The sequence below is a fragment of the Akebia trifoliata genome, chromosome 14, assembly GCF_017979445.1.
Source record: "Akebia trifoliata isolate Shusen 1 chromosome 14, ASM1797944v1, whole genome shotgun sequence".
NCBI classification, from domain to species: Eukaryota; Viridiplantae; Streptophyta; class Magnoliopsida; order Ranunculales; family Lardizabalaceae; genus Akebia; species Akebia trifoliata.
The window spans coordinates 4,566,767-4,582,463 of record NC_141388.1 but is presented as its reverse complement, the minus strand read 5'-3'; the positions used below and the strand labels follow the sequence as shown (position 1 = coordinate 4,582,463).

At 32.7% G+C, this 15,697-nt stretch overlaps 1 protein-coding gene across 1 annotated transcript; it reads right to left on the bottom strand.

Moving 5' to 3' along the window:
• Positions 1-4,294: 4,294 nt before the first annotated feature.
• Positions 4,295-5,907, bottom strand: LOC147385682 (3-ketoacyl-CoA synthase 12-like). Its single transcript, XM_086424334.1, has one exon. The coding sequence runs from the start codon at positions 5,851-5,853 to the stop codon at positions 4,480-4,482; it is 1,374 nt and encodes a 457-aa protein (XP_086280460.1). The 5' UTR covers positions 5,854-5,907; the 3' UTR covers positions 4,295-4,479.
• Between the last annotated feature and the right edge of the window lie 9,790 nt (positions 5,908-15,697).

Genomic DNA, 15,697 nt, shown 5'->3' with positions numbered 1-15,697 from the left:
CATAGTAAAAAGGGGATAATTTTGTAATTTTGAAAATTAAGCAACATGTAAATCCTTTTCTTGATTTTTGACCAAAATAACTTCGATTATATTAAGTTTAAATTAATGTTAAAGTGGGAGCATTCATGGCCACTCAAATTTTGGTGTCGAACCACTTCTACTCTGCCACCTCTCATTATAATTGTAAAGATAATGAAAGAAGGCCAACTAAAGTATTTCAACACAAAAATTTGGACAGCCAAAAATAGCCCCACATTTATTTTTAATTTTATTATTGTCAAAATGTATCAAATTGCAATTTCACGATTTGTAGAATCAGGTGAGATTAGTTTTTAAAATTACAAAATACCCTCTTATTTGTTATCCTTAAAATCACTTTAGTTAATATTTTAAATTACAAAAATACCTTTGCAATGTAAAATTACAATCCATTTAAATACTTTTAAATGAAAATATTTTTATTATTTATTATAATAAGAGTCTTGATTATATGACTCGCCAGGTGGCATACTCAATTGACTCCCTGATGTGGACAAGTTCGGGAGCCGTAGATCTATACACCTTGGGATACATGACTCCCTTGAGATACACCTTTTTAAATGGGAAAGTGCAGTCGTGTATCTTGAGGCGTACAAATCTACGGTTCTCAAACTTGTCACATGTGACAAGTCATATTATCATGACTCTTATGATAATCACATTAGTTAATATTTTAATTAAGTTACAAATTTTAAAAGGTCCTTACAATGTATTAAATGATAAAATATGATATAAAAGTAGATTACCCATTTAAAATAATTTATTAAATATTTAATTATGCATAAATCATAATTATGCATGTGTGTTTGCTCATGCCACTTACTATTTGTACATAATAAGTGACGTAAATTGACCAATTGAATCATTATATATAGAAGGTGTCACGTATTATAATCAAATATTACATGCATGTTTAGTTTAGTCATTCCTCCGCAAGTCATTATCCAGAGAGAGGGCGCCACCAAGCAAACCAACCTATCATATCGTGGACCATATCCTCTTTGCCTTTGTTCAAGATGGACACAATCGATACAAAATGCACGACAAAGGATAAAGTTTGGTGGTTTGGGGAAGAGTTTCACATATATAGGCATCTTAAACCAAGGCTGAGGGACATATCTCCACTTACAATGCTTGTGGCAAAGGAAGTGGAGATGTGTCCAGCTTTCGTGAGAAGAGTACTCGTGTACTTGTATATACATCACAAAGTCCTGACACATGTTAGTATCAATGATACTGAGCTCATCAATTATGGACACAAAATCAATTTTTATTTTTCACACTTCCATAAATAACGCATCAAAAGTCATTAAAAAAGATCATCTCCTTTGCGGTCGACATTTTTTCATCTCCTTCGACTTAGTCTGCACCCATTTTCTTATCGTATACATCTAAAATACAACAAAGAGTTCATAATTCTAATCTATCAAGCAAAACACTAATGGGGAATTGTTCTCCAGTGTCAAATCTTGTCTACTGTTTTAGAAATCAATGCAAAATACTGGCATCAAATTAGGTTTGAGAACTACATCAAATGAATCACTGAGATGAAAGTGTAGTATCTAGAGATCGATTCCCTAATCTGAGATGAGAGTGTAGTATCTACAGATCAATTCCCTAATGGAAAGGATTCCTAGTAAACTTGTAACTTCCTTTAGGGTGTTTATTTTCTAAAGGATGGTATAGTTTTTGGGGATACATTTTCTTGGGTATTAATTAGGAGTATTCTCCTATCTTACCTATCTTTGTTTGAGGAAAAAATTGGCCTTGAACCACGTCAAGGCTTGATCTCCATCAAACAAACAGTTGAGATGGGATTACTCTATCAATTATCAAGTAAATGTATCCTTATAAAATTCGTATTGATCCCAATTTCCAATTATCTCAATCATCTATTTAATAGTTAGAGTGCACCAAAAACAATGTTTGATATAAGAAAAATGGTTGGCTAAATGAATGGGGAACTGAAAAAAAAACAAAATATTGATTTCCCTTGGATCAATTTCGCTAGAGTCCCTAGGGAATATCTTCCCATCCCAGCAAAGCAGCTTCAACCACCCCTTAATTAGGGGCCACCCTCAAGGATTTATCCCAGAAATTGCCTGATACATGCGGGGTAGGGGACTGCATGTGCCCGAGCTTTAGTCGAGTACTCTAAAAGGACAAGACAACTCCATTACAAAAAATGAAATATATTCATTTGAAGAAAAAACAAATTATATAAGATCGACACATGAGTTTTGAAAAATATAGGTCATCTTTAGACCATTTTTTCCCATCTAAAGAGTCCAAATTACAGATCAGAGCAGAGAATCATAACGAACTGTGCAATCAATGTTCAACCTTCCCCAGCACCAACAGTAGCGTGTAGTGTCAGTTCGACAGCTTGGCATAATTAACAGAGGGTACAACATTTAAAGCGTTGTAGGTTGGGAAGCTACTCTCAATGGGTTTGGAGGTGGTGGTGTTGCATTGTACCATAGTCACAAAAAGAAAAAAGAAAAAGAAAAAAAAAACACTTCAATGCATAGCTGAGGTCAGTTTGGTAGGTTTGGAATTTAAGTTTCAAAACTTGGTTTTTGATGGAGTTATTAATTATGGAGGTGATCCTATTTACTTTGAAAACGACTTTCCTTCTGCTAATGTTTCTACCATATTAGCTTATGGGGTCATATTACCATTAAATTTAGCCATTCGATCAAAATGAGTAAAAAGCTCAGATAAAAAGCTGAAAGTTTAATTAATTAGTTTTCAGAAAAATTTGTTAACCAATTCTTCGAAGGTGTTGGATTGCTATGTTGGTAATTAATTAAGGTTCCTAACTATATCAATAACACAATTTGGGTTTGAAACATGCCTTCACCTACTAACTACTAACCGCGTGCTAACTTGCTTACTTATTAGAAAAAAAAAAAAAGCTGAATTTATTTTATTTTATTATCAATTAGTGATAAATCAAATTAATTGAGGGAATTATTCCAAGAATTTTATGTAGAGTCGTGCTGGGGTGACACAGGAGTTACTGTGATTCTCATAATTCTGACGTGGAGACACAATGTGAAAAAAAACCCAAATTTGATGGTCCTGGGCTGTCAAATTTCATAAAATTCGACTGACAAAAGGGTTGAATTGGGGTCAAATTTTTCATTGTCAAATTTTTTTTTCCAACGGGTCGAAACTGTCAAATTAATGAAGGATGGGAGAAATTCAACAGCTCTAAGCAATCAAATTTGGGAATATCTTGAATTTCAACGGTCCTAGACTGTCAAAATTCAATTTTTAAAATTCATGGGTCTTGGCCCGTCAATTTTTTCTATCGAATTTTCCAATTTTCACATAGTGAGATGCAAACATAACCGTAGATGGTTTTTACTCGTATCACGAGGAAACACATCTATGGTTATGTGCACATCCCATGTCAGACTTGTCAGAATCACAGTAAATACCCTCTGTCATTCCAACATCTTCCTTTTATGTATATTTTGTTAGTAGTATAGAAATATTCAACAATGAAGCTCGTATTTAAGATCATGGATAGAGTTTTTTGATGGATATATGCTGCCAATAAACTGAATTATGGATTAGTTTTTTAACAAAACGCCATTTTAGAGAGAATAATAGAAGGCACCACAGTTTTGTCAAATAGACATGTTTCCTTTAGTAACCATTTTGGAGATGAGAAGATGGGATTATAAAATAACTTGTTGAAGAATGAATTATAAAAGACACAACAGATATAAAGGAATGAATGAGAAAATTACTTTTAATTAGGGCACATTGAGAGGGTATTATTCCACTCCACAGCCATTTGTTATACTATTTAATATACCAAGTCCTTTCTATCGATTATAGGGTACACATGGAGATTATGTTGGACATTACAATTGTGAGTTTTCATCTTACAGAAATGTAACATTCATAATCTCCTCGAAAGTTGACTTGCAGTCGAAAATACGGACAATAAAATTGCTACTTCATATTGAATTTTTATGTATAGTGGTGAAAATTACAAGTTGTAGTTTGAATTATCCATCACGATCTCCATGTGATCAAATATCGTGTCTACTTGAAGTAATGAACCATGCCGGTGAATGAGGATCCTTGTCTATACATACTTGAAATATAGAACTGTAACCCAAATTTTCACACAGATGAAAGTAAAATTACTAAGCATAATCTTAAAAAATGTGTGGATATAAGATATTCAAGATCATACACACAAAAAATAAATAAAAGGAAAAAAAAAAAGACAACATTTAGAAGAAGGCTTCAACTTAATAAATGGCTTATAATTCAAAGAGAAACACATCAATTGCACTATACCTTGAAACCTATTAACAAATCCAACATATAAAACAGATATTGAGAGGGAGCTTAATTTCTCACCTCTGAGAGTAAATTAAACTTAGGAAAAATAAACAAAAATAAAAAAATAAAAACTTAGTTATTTTTTAGATTGAATGGGTCTTCATCATTGATCCACCCATACTTCTCCATGAAAGGGTTAGCTAGGGTTTTGGGAGGGTAACTCCCAATGCAATCCTCCCAAACATTCTCATTTTCCAAATCCCTAGTCACCACCCATAAACAACTATTACACTTGAAACCTGCACCAAAACTTATCATCAAAACCCTATCTCCCTTCTTCAACCTCTTCTTAGCTTCCATGTATCCCAACACATACCAAAGACTACTAGCCGAGGTGTTCCCATACCTATGAAGTGTCATCCTCGCCGGTTCCAAATCATACCTACTAAGGCCCAAATTCCTCTCCACGCCATCGATAACGGCCGTACCGCCTGTGTGGACACAAAAATGATCGACACCAGTTTTAAAATCTATAGTTGCTTTGGTTCCTCCACCACCACCTTTCTTGCGTCGAAAACGACTTACTATAACATAACGAAGTAATTCACTTAATGGAAGTATCTTTGGTGCCAATTCTCTAAGATTCTCGACGAATGCTCGTGTAGCAGACTTGGGGAGATTCTTGCTGAGATGAAATCCTGCCCGTCCATTGTCGTCTTCAGTTTGCAAACAACACTGATACGCTTCGTCGCTAGCACCCAAATGGGTACGAACCATACATTTCAGTCTCAACATCGCTTGATCCTTAAATCTTCGATTGTTAGTTAAAAGAATCGAACACCCACCAGATCTAAACAAACAATTAGCAAGAATCATAGATCTATCATTACCACAATACCAATTTGGTGCGAGAGATTCTGAAGTAACAACGATAGCAAATGCTTTTTTAGAGTTTTTAAAGATGCTTCGAACGATATCGATCGATATAAGACTAGCACTGCAACCCATACCAGACAGATTAAAGACTTTAATATCTTCTCTCATTTTGTAACGGTTGACGATCCTTGCAGATAGAGAAGGTGATGTGGAAAGCATAGAGATATTAACGACTAGGATGTCGATGTCGGATGGTGAAACGTGCACCGACTTGGCGAAGAGTTTGTCGAGTGTATCATAGAAGAACTCTTCCATTTCTAAGATGGCGTCTTTGAGATTTGGGTTTTCTTCTAAACCAGAGATGATGTTTCTTGGTGCGTAAGTTTCTTCACCAATGCCAGAACTAACAATGGCTTTCAAGAGAAATCTGTATTCTTGAAGACCTAAGTTCTTGTTACGTTTGATGATGTTTCCACAGAATTCGGTATCAACTTTTCGATCATCACTAGGTTTGAAACACTCGTATTCTATTACATAACAAGATTGATCTCTCCATTGGTCGATTAATTTCCATAGGAGGAAGAATGGGTATAGAAGAGATAACAGAAACACTAACATCAAGATCTCCATGAAAGTGTTTGTGTTTTTGTGTGTGTGTAAGAGAGAAAGAGAGAGTTGTGGATTATTTTGATCACACAAACACATTTATATAGTGTTTTTTATTTTTTATTTTTTATAAATAAAAAATAAATGTGAGATTTATCCGTCAGACCCAGCTGTTGCATTTTTATTTTTAAAAACCTCCCTTGGAGTCTAACAACTCCAAGTAAACCCCATTTTATAAAAAATTGTTACCCAACAACATCCAGACTCCAGAGCTTTGATCCACATCATAAAATTCAAATTTATGCGATTAATTTATGACTTAACATAATTTGGAGTGATTGTGGAAGCATAAATTTGTGACATCCTAAAATATGACGTGATGTCAAGGGTTATAATGGACACATTCTAATAACTTTAAAAAGAAATTCGAAAAAAAAAATAATTTTCACATTTTAATTTTAAATTTAAATTTAAGAGTTTGGTAGCCAATCTTTTTCAACACCTATGGTCAGGTTTAAAAAAGTTATAATTATAATTATTTTTCTTTTTTTGAACATGAGTTTTTTCATGAAACCTAGAAAAAAGTTGTTGCTGACAATGCAGGTGGGTAGTAAGGTAGCTATGATTGTATAATTCATAAAATAAGATTTTTCCAAGTTCCAACCTTAATAAAGTAAGGGAGTTTTTGTTATAAAATTGTAAACACATGGGAGGCTGTTTGAACTTTTAAAACAGCTTCATATATCTCAACTCCCACCAACTTTAATGAGCAAATAATTTCCTATTCACGAGAAAGTGTTTGAACTTTGAAATCGGAGTAAATGTTTTTCACTTTGTTTCTGTGGGCGTGAATGTAGTGGAAATTTTGCTTATTAAGCCACTCACAATTTGACATGTATGTCTAACTTTTTTATTTTATAAAATATTTAATAAATAGTTTTGATAAAATGAAATTTATTTTGAGTTGTAGCTACGCATGTCAAGTGGGGAGTGGTTCAATTTGCTTTAGAAAGTAAAGTACTATATCGAACGGGAAAATTTACTGATGCGTGCAAACTTTTTTTTGTTAAGTTCTTTCTTTTTTTCCATCTCAACCGTTTGACTAACAACCAATTAAGATTAAAAAGTCCGAGCAGTAATAATGAGAACACGAGTACTGACAAGTCTTTCGAACTTATTTGGTAAACAACATTGATGGTGTTGCTAGGGATTCTTTCTTCGTCATGATTTCAAGAAAGTTGACAATGATCAGGAGTGGTGTCAAGATTTTCTTGTAGTGGGGGCAAATTATGATTAGTTGTATAGTTGAAGAACTTGAATGAATGATTTTAAAAAAAAATTCAAAGATTTTTTTGTTAGAAGTTGAAGAAAATGATATTTAGGTCATTTTCAATTAGTATATGAGAAGGTCTGGTCCAAAGGCAATGTCATTAACAAAAAAAATTGAAAGGGGAAGGGGGCAAATGGAGAAAGAGGCGAGGGAGTGAGGACAAATAGGACATGTAATTAGTTAAAAGTATAGAGATGTCTCAAAGTTCTATGGGGGCAATTGCTCCCACCACCTCCTTACTAGCTCCACCTCTAACAATGACATAAAGCATGAAGTTATTCCTAGGGATTCGTCACCTTTTGTGCCATGAACTAATATTTATTCAAATCCCTAGAAAAAGAGTAGGACTAGCCTGACTAACTTAGTAAGGAAAAAAAGCCTTACTAGGTGGATGAGCTATGGCAAAGCCCTTTTTACTAGGAAATGGTCTTTTTTTCTTCTCATTGCAATTTCGATGTGGTCTCTAATGTTATTTTAGACTATATAAGCCGAGGCTAATGCTCAGTAACGTTTTTTTTCTATCCCTCACTCACAATATAACTAAGCAATATTGTTGTCGAAATACATACATAAAAGTATAGAGTCAAGATAATATGATGCCCCCCTACACCCCCATCACAAAATCGTCAATTAGTTGCTTTGAAATACACAAGAAAAATATTTATAATTATGCATATCCCGAGGTAAAAAATCTATGATTCTCTGATGGGTGTAAAGGGTGTTTGTCAGAGGGAGCGTCAAAAAATCATTACACAAAAGTATAAGCTTGAAGGAGCTCTCCAGATAAAGGTTAGATTACAGTGCGCCACATCATCAATTCAGTGATAACCGTTTGTTTAATTTTGACGGGTTCAAAGATCATCTATTTTCATATACATGATATGAGAAAAAATAAGACATATATATATATATATATATGCGTTCAATGGCAAACTGTTTGACAAATTTTTTGGCAAAACATTTTTCAAAACATGAGTTAGAAGTTTTGGAATGGGCTGATTTTTGGTGAGGATGATCTCTACGGTGAGGAGATCATCCTCACCAAAAATCAGCCCATTCCAAAACTTCTAACCCATGTTTTGAAGCTGAAAAATCGTGAACTGTCCATTTTTTGTAAATTGTTTTTGATGAGGTTAGAAGTTTTGGAATGGGCTGATTTTTGGTGATGATGATATCCTCACCGTAGAGATCATCCTCACCAAAAATCAGCCCATTCCAAAACCTTTAACTCATGTTTTGAAAAATGTTTTGCCTAAAAGTTGGCCATTGATCGCAGGTTCAAGGGCCATATGAGAAAACATATGTAAAAATTTTCGTTTTTAATAAAATTTTAAAATATGGGTTAGAAATTTTGGATTGAGCTGATTTTTTGTGAGGATGATCTCTATGATGGGAAGATCATCCAAAAAAAAAAAAAAAAAATCAGCCCAATCTGAAACTTCTAACCCCATTAAAAGTGATTTAGAATGTGGACCGTCGATTTTTTACCAATTTTTATCACTAATTTGTAAATCACTTTTGATGGATTTAGAAGTTTCTGATTGAGCTGATTTTTTGTGAGGATGATCTTTTCATCATAGTGACCATCCTTGCAAAAAATCAGCTCAATCCAAAACCTCTAACTCTTATTTTGAAAAACGAAAGTTTTTTCATATGTTTTCTCATATGGCCCTTGAACCGCCCCCATATATATATGGGTCAGGTCCGTATACCCCTATTATGACTCACATTGCGACACATCGTTTTGTCTTGTATGGGAAAAAATGTTTGGAATGGGCTGATTTTTTGTGAGGATGATCTTTATGATGAGGAGATCATCCTTGTCAAAAATCAGCTCATTATGAAACTTCTAGCCCTATGTTTACAAGTTGAAAAATTTTAGATCGTCCAATTTTTGTAAATCAATTTTGATGTGGTTAGAAGTTTTGGAATGGGATGATTTTTTTCCAGGATGATCCCCTCATTACAGAGATCATCCTCACAAAAAATCAGCCCATTCCTAACATTTTTGCCCATATAAGACAAACGGTGTGTCGCAATATGAGTCGTAATAACGCCATCCTATATATATATATATATATATAGATATATATTTCAAGTCTGATCTAAATCACCTTCTGTCAATCATCTTTCATCACCAAAATAATAAATTTAGAAATTATACTAGTGGCACATGGATCTATGTAACTTGATCTTGGTGAACAACAATGCCTGCTAAAGGATCTACGCCATCTGATCTAAGAACATTCTAAATTGAAAAAAAAAAAAGTATTGGGTTGGAGTTCTTTGAAACTTCAAGCTGATCTATCACAATTCCTTCTTATCATCTCTTTCTCCTTGAACAAATCCTACGTCATTTAATCTTGTGGTCTCTTCCTCATTATTAGTTTATTTTGTGAATCTGCAATACAACAGATGTAGTGGAACAAGAACAAATATATCTTAATATTTTGAACACTCTTGTTATTTGTCTAATGATAAAATGACACGTTGACACATAAGCGGTTGACATGGCAAATGCATAGAATCGTATATCTTTTCCTTGTGTATCACGAAGAAAAGGATATATGGTTTTGTGCACTTATCACGTCAACCACGTACATGATAGCGTGTCATTTTATCACGACTCTAGTTATTTTTTTAAAGGTGTTTCCTTCCGATGTATAGTGGCATTGAACATTATATTTATCTTTTGAAAATATTTAGGTTAATGATTTTCTGACTCAATTTTTTTTTCACTCAGTCTGTATTCAACTAACGTGACAAGGGCACAGAATAGTTGATATTTTTTCATATGTATCCCTTAGCAAACGATTTATGTTTCTGTGCCCTTGCTACGCCAGCCAAGTTTAGAGCGAGTGAAAAAAAAAGTCAGAAAATCACAACTCAATATTTTAGTCAATACTATTTATGTTAGAAATTTAATGGTGTTGGATATTTTAACTAACTTTGGATACATTGCTTAATACAAATTAATTAAAAATATATTTTTCATTGGTTGGTAAATGAAATATTTTTTGTCATTTAAGTCAATCAAATTAGAAATAACTTGTTCTTGTTTATTCAACCAGTTGTAAATATATATATATTTTTTCACTAGACAGGTTAGTGGTTAATAATTAATAGATGAAGGCAGGCTTCAGACCTACGTCGTGATCTCATCTTAGACTACAACTAACTTAGCAAATTGTCCAAGCAAATACTGATGTAGAATTATTTTTCCATTAATGTTGCGGTGACATTGGATTTATTGTCATTCTTACATTTATGATGTGGAGGTGCACACATAATCGTAGATGTGTTTACTTATATCTTGAGGAAACAACATGTACGGTTATATGTGCATCTCAACGTTAGAAATATAAGAATTGCAGTAAATCCAATGTCGTCCCAGCACAATTCTATAAGATGGAAATTTAGAAAATATGTAACCAAATTGAAGAAGTAAAATTTAAAGAGAATTTCTCATGTACTATATATACAATCAATGCCGCTAATGTTGGTGTATAATTCCATTAAAAAAAATAGGGCCACACATGACATATTCATGAAGTTCTTTTCTTGGCCTCTACGCCATTACTATTTGTTCGAGTCAATGCTCTCCAACTCATGATGAACTTACATCAATTTCTTTTGAAAACGCATCATGTAATACTAATAGTGGTGGGACTGTATTTTGCACATGCCATGCCTGTGACATTGCAAAGATTACTCGATGATGAAATAATTTTTCATGATTGATCAATCACAACCGTTGGATTAGAGTTTAGTAGGATGGATTGATTTTGCTTAGAATACATTCTGATAACGATTGAATTTAAACTTGGATGTCCAATTAGTCCACGGCAGTGCATGGATCATTAAATTATTTTCTCCAACTTGCATTAGACATGACCATCGAAGTCCTTCGAAAGTACGAAAAACTAGTGGTTTGAACCGACAGTCCTATTAGGTTCAACCTTACTTTTTGTAAAATTAATCCAATTCACTTTGAACCCATACTTCAGTATTGTAATAGATTTTTATAAAGAAATTAAATTTTTTTTTAGACTTAAAGGAAAAAAATTGAAAGATTTCTAGAAATTTTTTAGTTCTTTCCTATTATTTCCATCGATTTGTAAAAGAGTTAATTTTTTTTTTGATCAATTTCTATTTTATATATTTTAAAATTATTTAATAAATACAAACTGGTTTGATCAAATTAAACCCCAAAAGAACCTATCTCAGACTATTAATTAAGCAAAATTTTGATTCTATTTTTATAACATTTCTCAAAACTTAACCCACGTCACACAAAATGATATAATGCTCCTCCACAAATGTTTGTGTCCCTATGGGACACCCACACTTTTAAAGCTCAAACCAAAATTTGCGGCTCGTAACTATATTTAAATATATATATATATATATTATATATATATATATATATATATATATATATATCGAATCTTTTGGTGAAATAATAGGTATTAAAGGATTGGTAGATAAAGCAAGAAAGTGGGGTCTTATCCTAAGATACGTTAAGGCTACTTATTTCATATTAATTTCTATGTAAGCTGTCCATTAGAATGATACAAGTGAGACACAACACATGAAAAAAGTTGAAAGGCTCTCTATGTTTTAAAACAGGTGGGGTCGATAATGCTTAATAGAGTTTTGAGTTGATTCGGTATGCTATTTGTTTGAGCCAATTATTGGGTTCACTCGGAAATTAAACTAGCTTAACCCGAAAAGTTGTTAATTTGGAATGCAAACTTGTAAGAGTTATTTTGTTAATCTTAAGTGTAGGTGGCGTGTGCAAACGCACAAACATAATTAGGATTTAAAGATGATTAAAATTTTTTATTATTATTTTAAAAACTCGAAGTAGGTATCTAATTTTATACGGTGGAAGTGTAGATAAATCAATCTAAGAACAATAAAGAAAAAATAAATAAAATAGGATGAAATCACACACAAAACACAAAGCTTTTTACGTGATTCCTTCAAGATTGAGGTATGTCCACAGAGAACACCAATTCTATATCGTAAAAAGAAAATTTTGTAGTTCTAAATTACATTCATAGGTGCCTTGACTATGTTAATAATGGTGAACAATACTCTTTCTTAGTCAGTACCATTAGACTCGACAAACCATAATATGAAGGACTTATTTAATTTAAAATATTAATTAAAGTGATTTTAGAGATAACATAATAAAAATAATAATTCTATAATTTTCAAGACTCTACTAAGTAACTGAGGTGATTATAGGGTTGTAATTTTATTTCTATTTTGATGAAAATGATCTTGATAATACAAATTTTGTGTAAAACTAGGTCATTTTTTATATAAAATAATTATAAATTAACTCAAAAAAGATATGCCCTTGACACAAAAAACTTCTTTGATTTTATACACTGCACAATGTGAAAAAAGTCCAGATTTGATAAATAAAGGGATTAAATTGGCATCAAAATTTTCATTATCAAGTTTTTGTTTTCAGCAAGTCGAAATTATCAAATTAATAAAGGATGGGAAAAATTCGACAATTCTAAGTCGTCAAAATCTAATTTCTAGGATTTGTGGGCCTTGATCAATCAATTTTTTCTATCGAATTTTTTAATTTTCACGTAATGCATGTCATGTCAGTTGAGTATCTTTTTTTTTTTTCTTCAATATTGTAAAGATGAATTGATGTGTAGAACAAATTAGGTTGCTCTCTTTAAGATGTTTCAAACTTCTAAGAGATCAAATAAAATGCAAGCAAAAGTATTCGTCGGTGTCGTTAAGACATAACAACCATAGAGTTTTATTGTGGATGAGAATAATTCTGAACATATCATAGAACAAGATTTAGGAAGATTTTCATATTTGGAAGAAAATAATACAATGATACAATGAATGGGGGTAAGTGGACAGATGCAATGGTCACATGTTTTCTAAGATAAATAATTAATAATAAAAAAAAACTATACAATATATTTCAATTTTCAAGATAATTGTTTGCCACGTCACACTTACCCACTCACTTGCCCAACCGGATCTGACACAACTCTACTTGTCGTGTGTACTTTGAACCAGCTTTCCAGAAAAATGTGGACGTCCTTTGGACCCAACTCAATAAGCAAATTTCAATTTTCAAAATATTTAAAAAAACATTTTAAAATGAAGATGAAATATATTCACAGTCAATGTGAACACAATATTAAAATCATAGAATCAATGTGAACAAAATAAATGCATTTCACACTGTTATTTTATTTAGTTTAGCTTGACTCATATCCTTACAGTAAGACTTAGATGCGATGATAATGTTCTTTGTATGAAAAAATAAAATAATAAATACAATTTTAAATTTTAAATTTTAAATTAAATCTTATAGTTTTTAGTAAATTTAATATATTTGTTGATTTGACTGAGTTGACTCGAGTATGAAGGACTTGAGACTCGGTGGACATCCAAGTAGAGTCCAATTTTATGAGTGATGAGGGAAGAAAATCATGATTTCCTAAAGATTTTTTTTGCTAATCGAGTGTCCGGACCAGCTTGCGCGCACCACGACTAATCTCGGGGAAGACTATCACAGCAACCCACCACCATGGTCCTTTAGTTAAATCATGAGAAAATCCAAGAGGGGAATCGAACCCGTGACGTGCGCCTAACCCACACTTCACGTACTCGCCCTTTCCACTTTAGGCAACCCATGGGTGGATTGGTTTCCTTAAGATTGCTTTGTAGGGAATCTCAATTACCATCTCAGTCACATATAGAAGATCACAATTTTCATTTTCTTTTAGGATGTGTTTGGATCGAGAGAAGTGGAGAGAAGATAAATTCATTAAAAGAGATTTTAGGGTAGAGTAGGCATTATAAAATATTTTAAAAGAATCTATCTCCATTTCTCTCTATTTTTGAAGAGAAAGAAAAAAAGTCATTTTTTTCTCCAATTTTTTTTTCTCTTCTCTCTCAGCTTAACAATCCAAATAGGAAAAATGGAGAGAAACTCATTTATTTTCTCTTCTCTTCTCTTCATGTCTCTTAATTTAAACACAGCTTTATAATTGAAAGGTAAGTGTCGGTAGAATGCATAATAAATGCATTATGAAGACGTTTCAACAAAAATAGAGAAACACTTCATCTGCATGTGATGCGTTTCTATTCTTCAAAAATATGATTCACATAATTAATACTAAAAACAAGCAAACCTCAGATTGACCATGACATTAACAAACAAAAAAGAAACATTGCATCTTCGCAAACTGTCGAGATGATAGGTAAGTTTCTAAGTGGCACGTTAAATACAACTAATTTAAATAGTTGAGTAATAATGAATCTTGGACCCCTTTTCCAAATCTCACCAATTAAGAAAGATTTGACTGATTGGCAACCCATTTTAAGGGTCGTGTTAACATCAAAATATATACACTTTTAGAAATTGGAATCAGAGGGTATTTTGATAAAAAATGAAGAGTCGTGATAAATCGGCGCTGCAAAAACATATGCGATATGTTCATGGCTGACGTGACAAGGGCATAGAACCATTCATCTTTTTTCCTTGTGTATCCCGAAGAAAAAGATCTATAGTTCTATGTCCTTGCCATGTACAAAAGAAGTATGTTTTGCCGCATCAATTTATCATTAGTCAAAAAATAATTCTTTTAAGAGCATTTTCGATACAAAATCCAATTTCCAAAGTGTATATATTGCACTTTAACGTGTGCCCTTAACAATACCCATTTTTTAATTGTATAATATACCAATTTTGATCATTTTGAAATTTCTACACAATGCAATCCTAAGTCACTTTTCTAACACAAATCTGATTTCCACCTAAATCAGTTGGCCGACATTAAAGGTGAAACAGAAATAGAGAGAAAAATAGAAAGACCACTTGACAAGGAGAGGGAGAAAGATGGGTCATTTTTGCCTGTTTGAAAAAGGAATCCTCTATAATAGAAGGAATCTTATATTTATAGGACCCTCCCCTCCTTAGGGTTACGTACGTGGGTCAAGAAATTGCTTCACAGGTTGTCAAGTTTTTAAATGGCCCAACGATATTTGATTAAATGACTAATTTGGCTCAATGCATGGTGGATCAGATGAGCCATGCCCAGAGTGGATATTGAACCATTGCAAAGGCTTTAAAAGACATGTCAGATAGAAATACTAGTGCCAGATTCTTACTTGTGTAACACTAAGACCTAATTTTTGCCGGTCTACTCTTTGCCATAACTTTGCTAATGAGTCATGCATGTTGCGCAACCTTGAGTTTAAAAGACGCATTTAAAAGTATTTATGGGCATCACATTAACACCAACACCATCTACAAAAGAGTAAGATTTTATAATAAAACGTGAATTCTTGGATACCTTGATCTAACGATATATTCGCTAAAACAATAAAAAAAATTGAATGAAGAAAACATGAGAAATGTAGTTCTGCAAAGTGATAGAGGAGAGAGTTTTACTAGTTTTGAGAATGGTTTGCTAGAATATTTCTTATTTGTCAAAATATTTCAACTCACATTTTCACACATAAACTATAAGTTATAGAAAA

Excerpts from the sequence above, each read along its gene's own strand:
- LOC147385682 (XM_086424334.1), bottom strand. The coding sequence starts at position 5,853 with ATGGAGATCTTGATGTTAGTGTTTCTGTTATCTCTTCTATACCCATTC.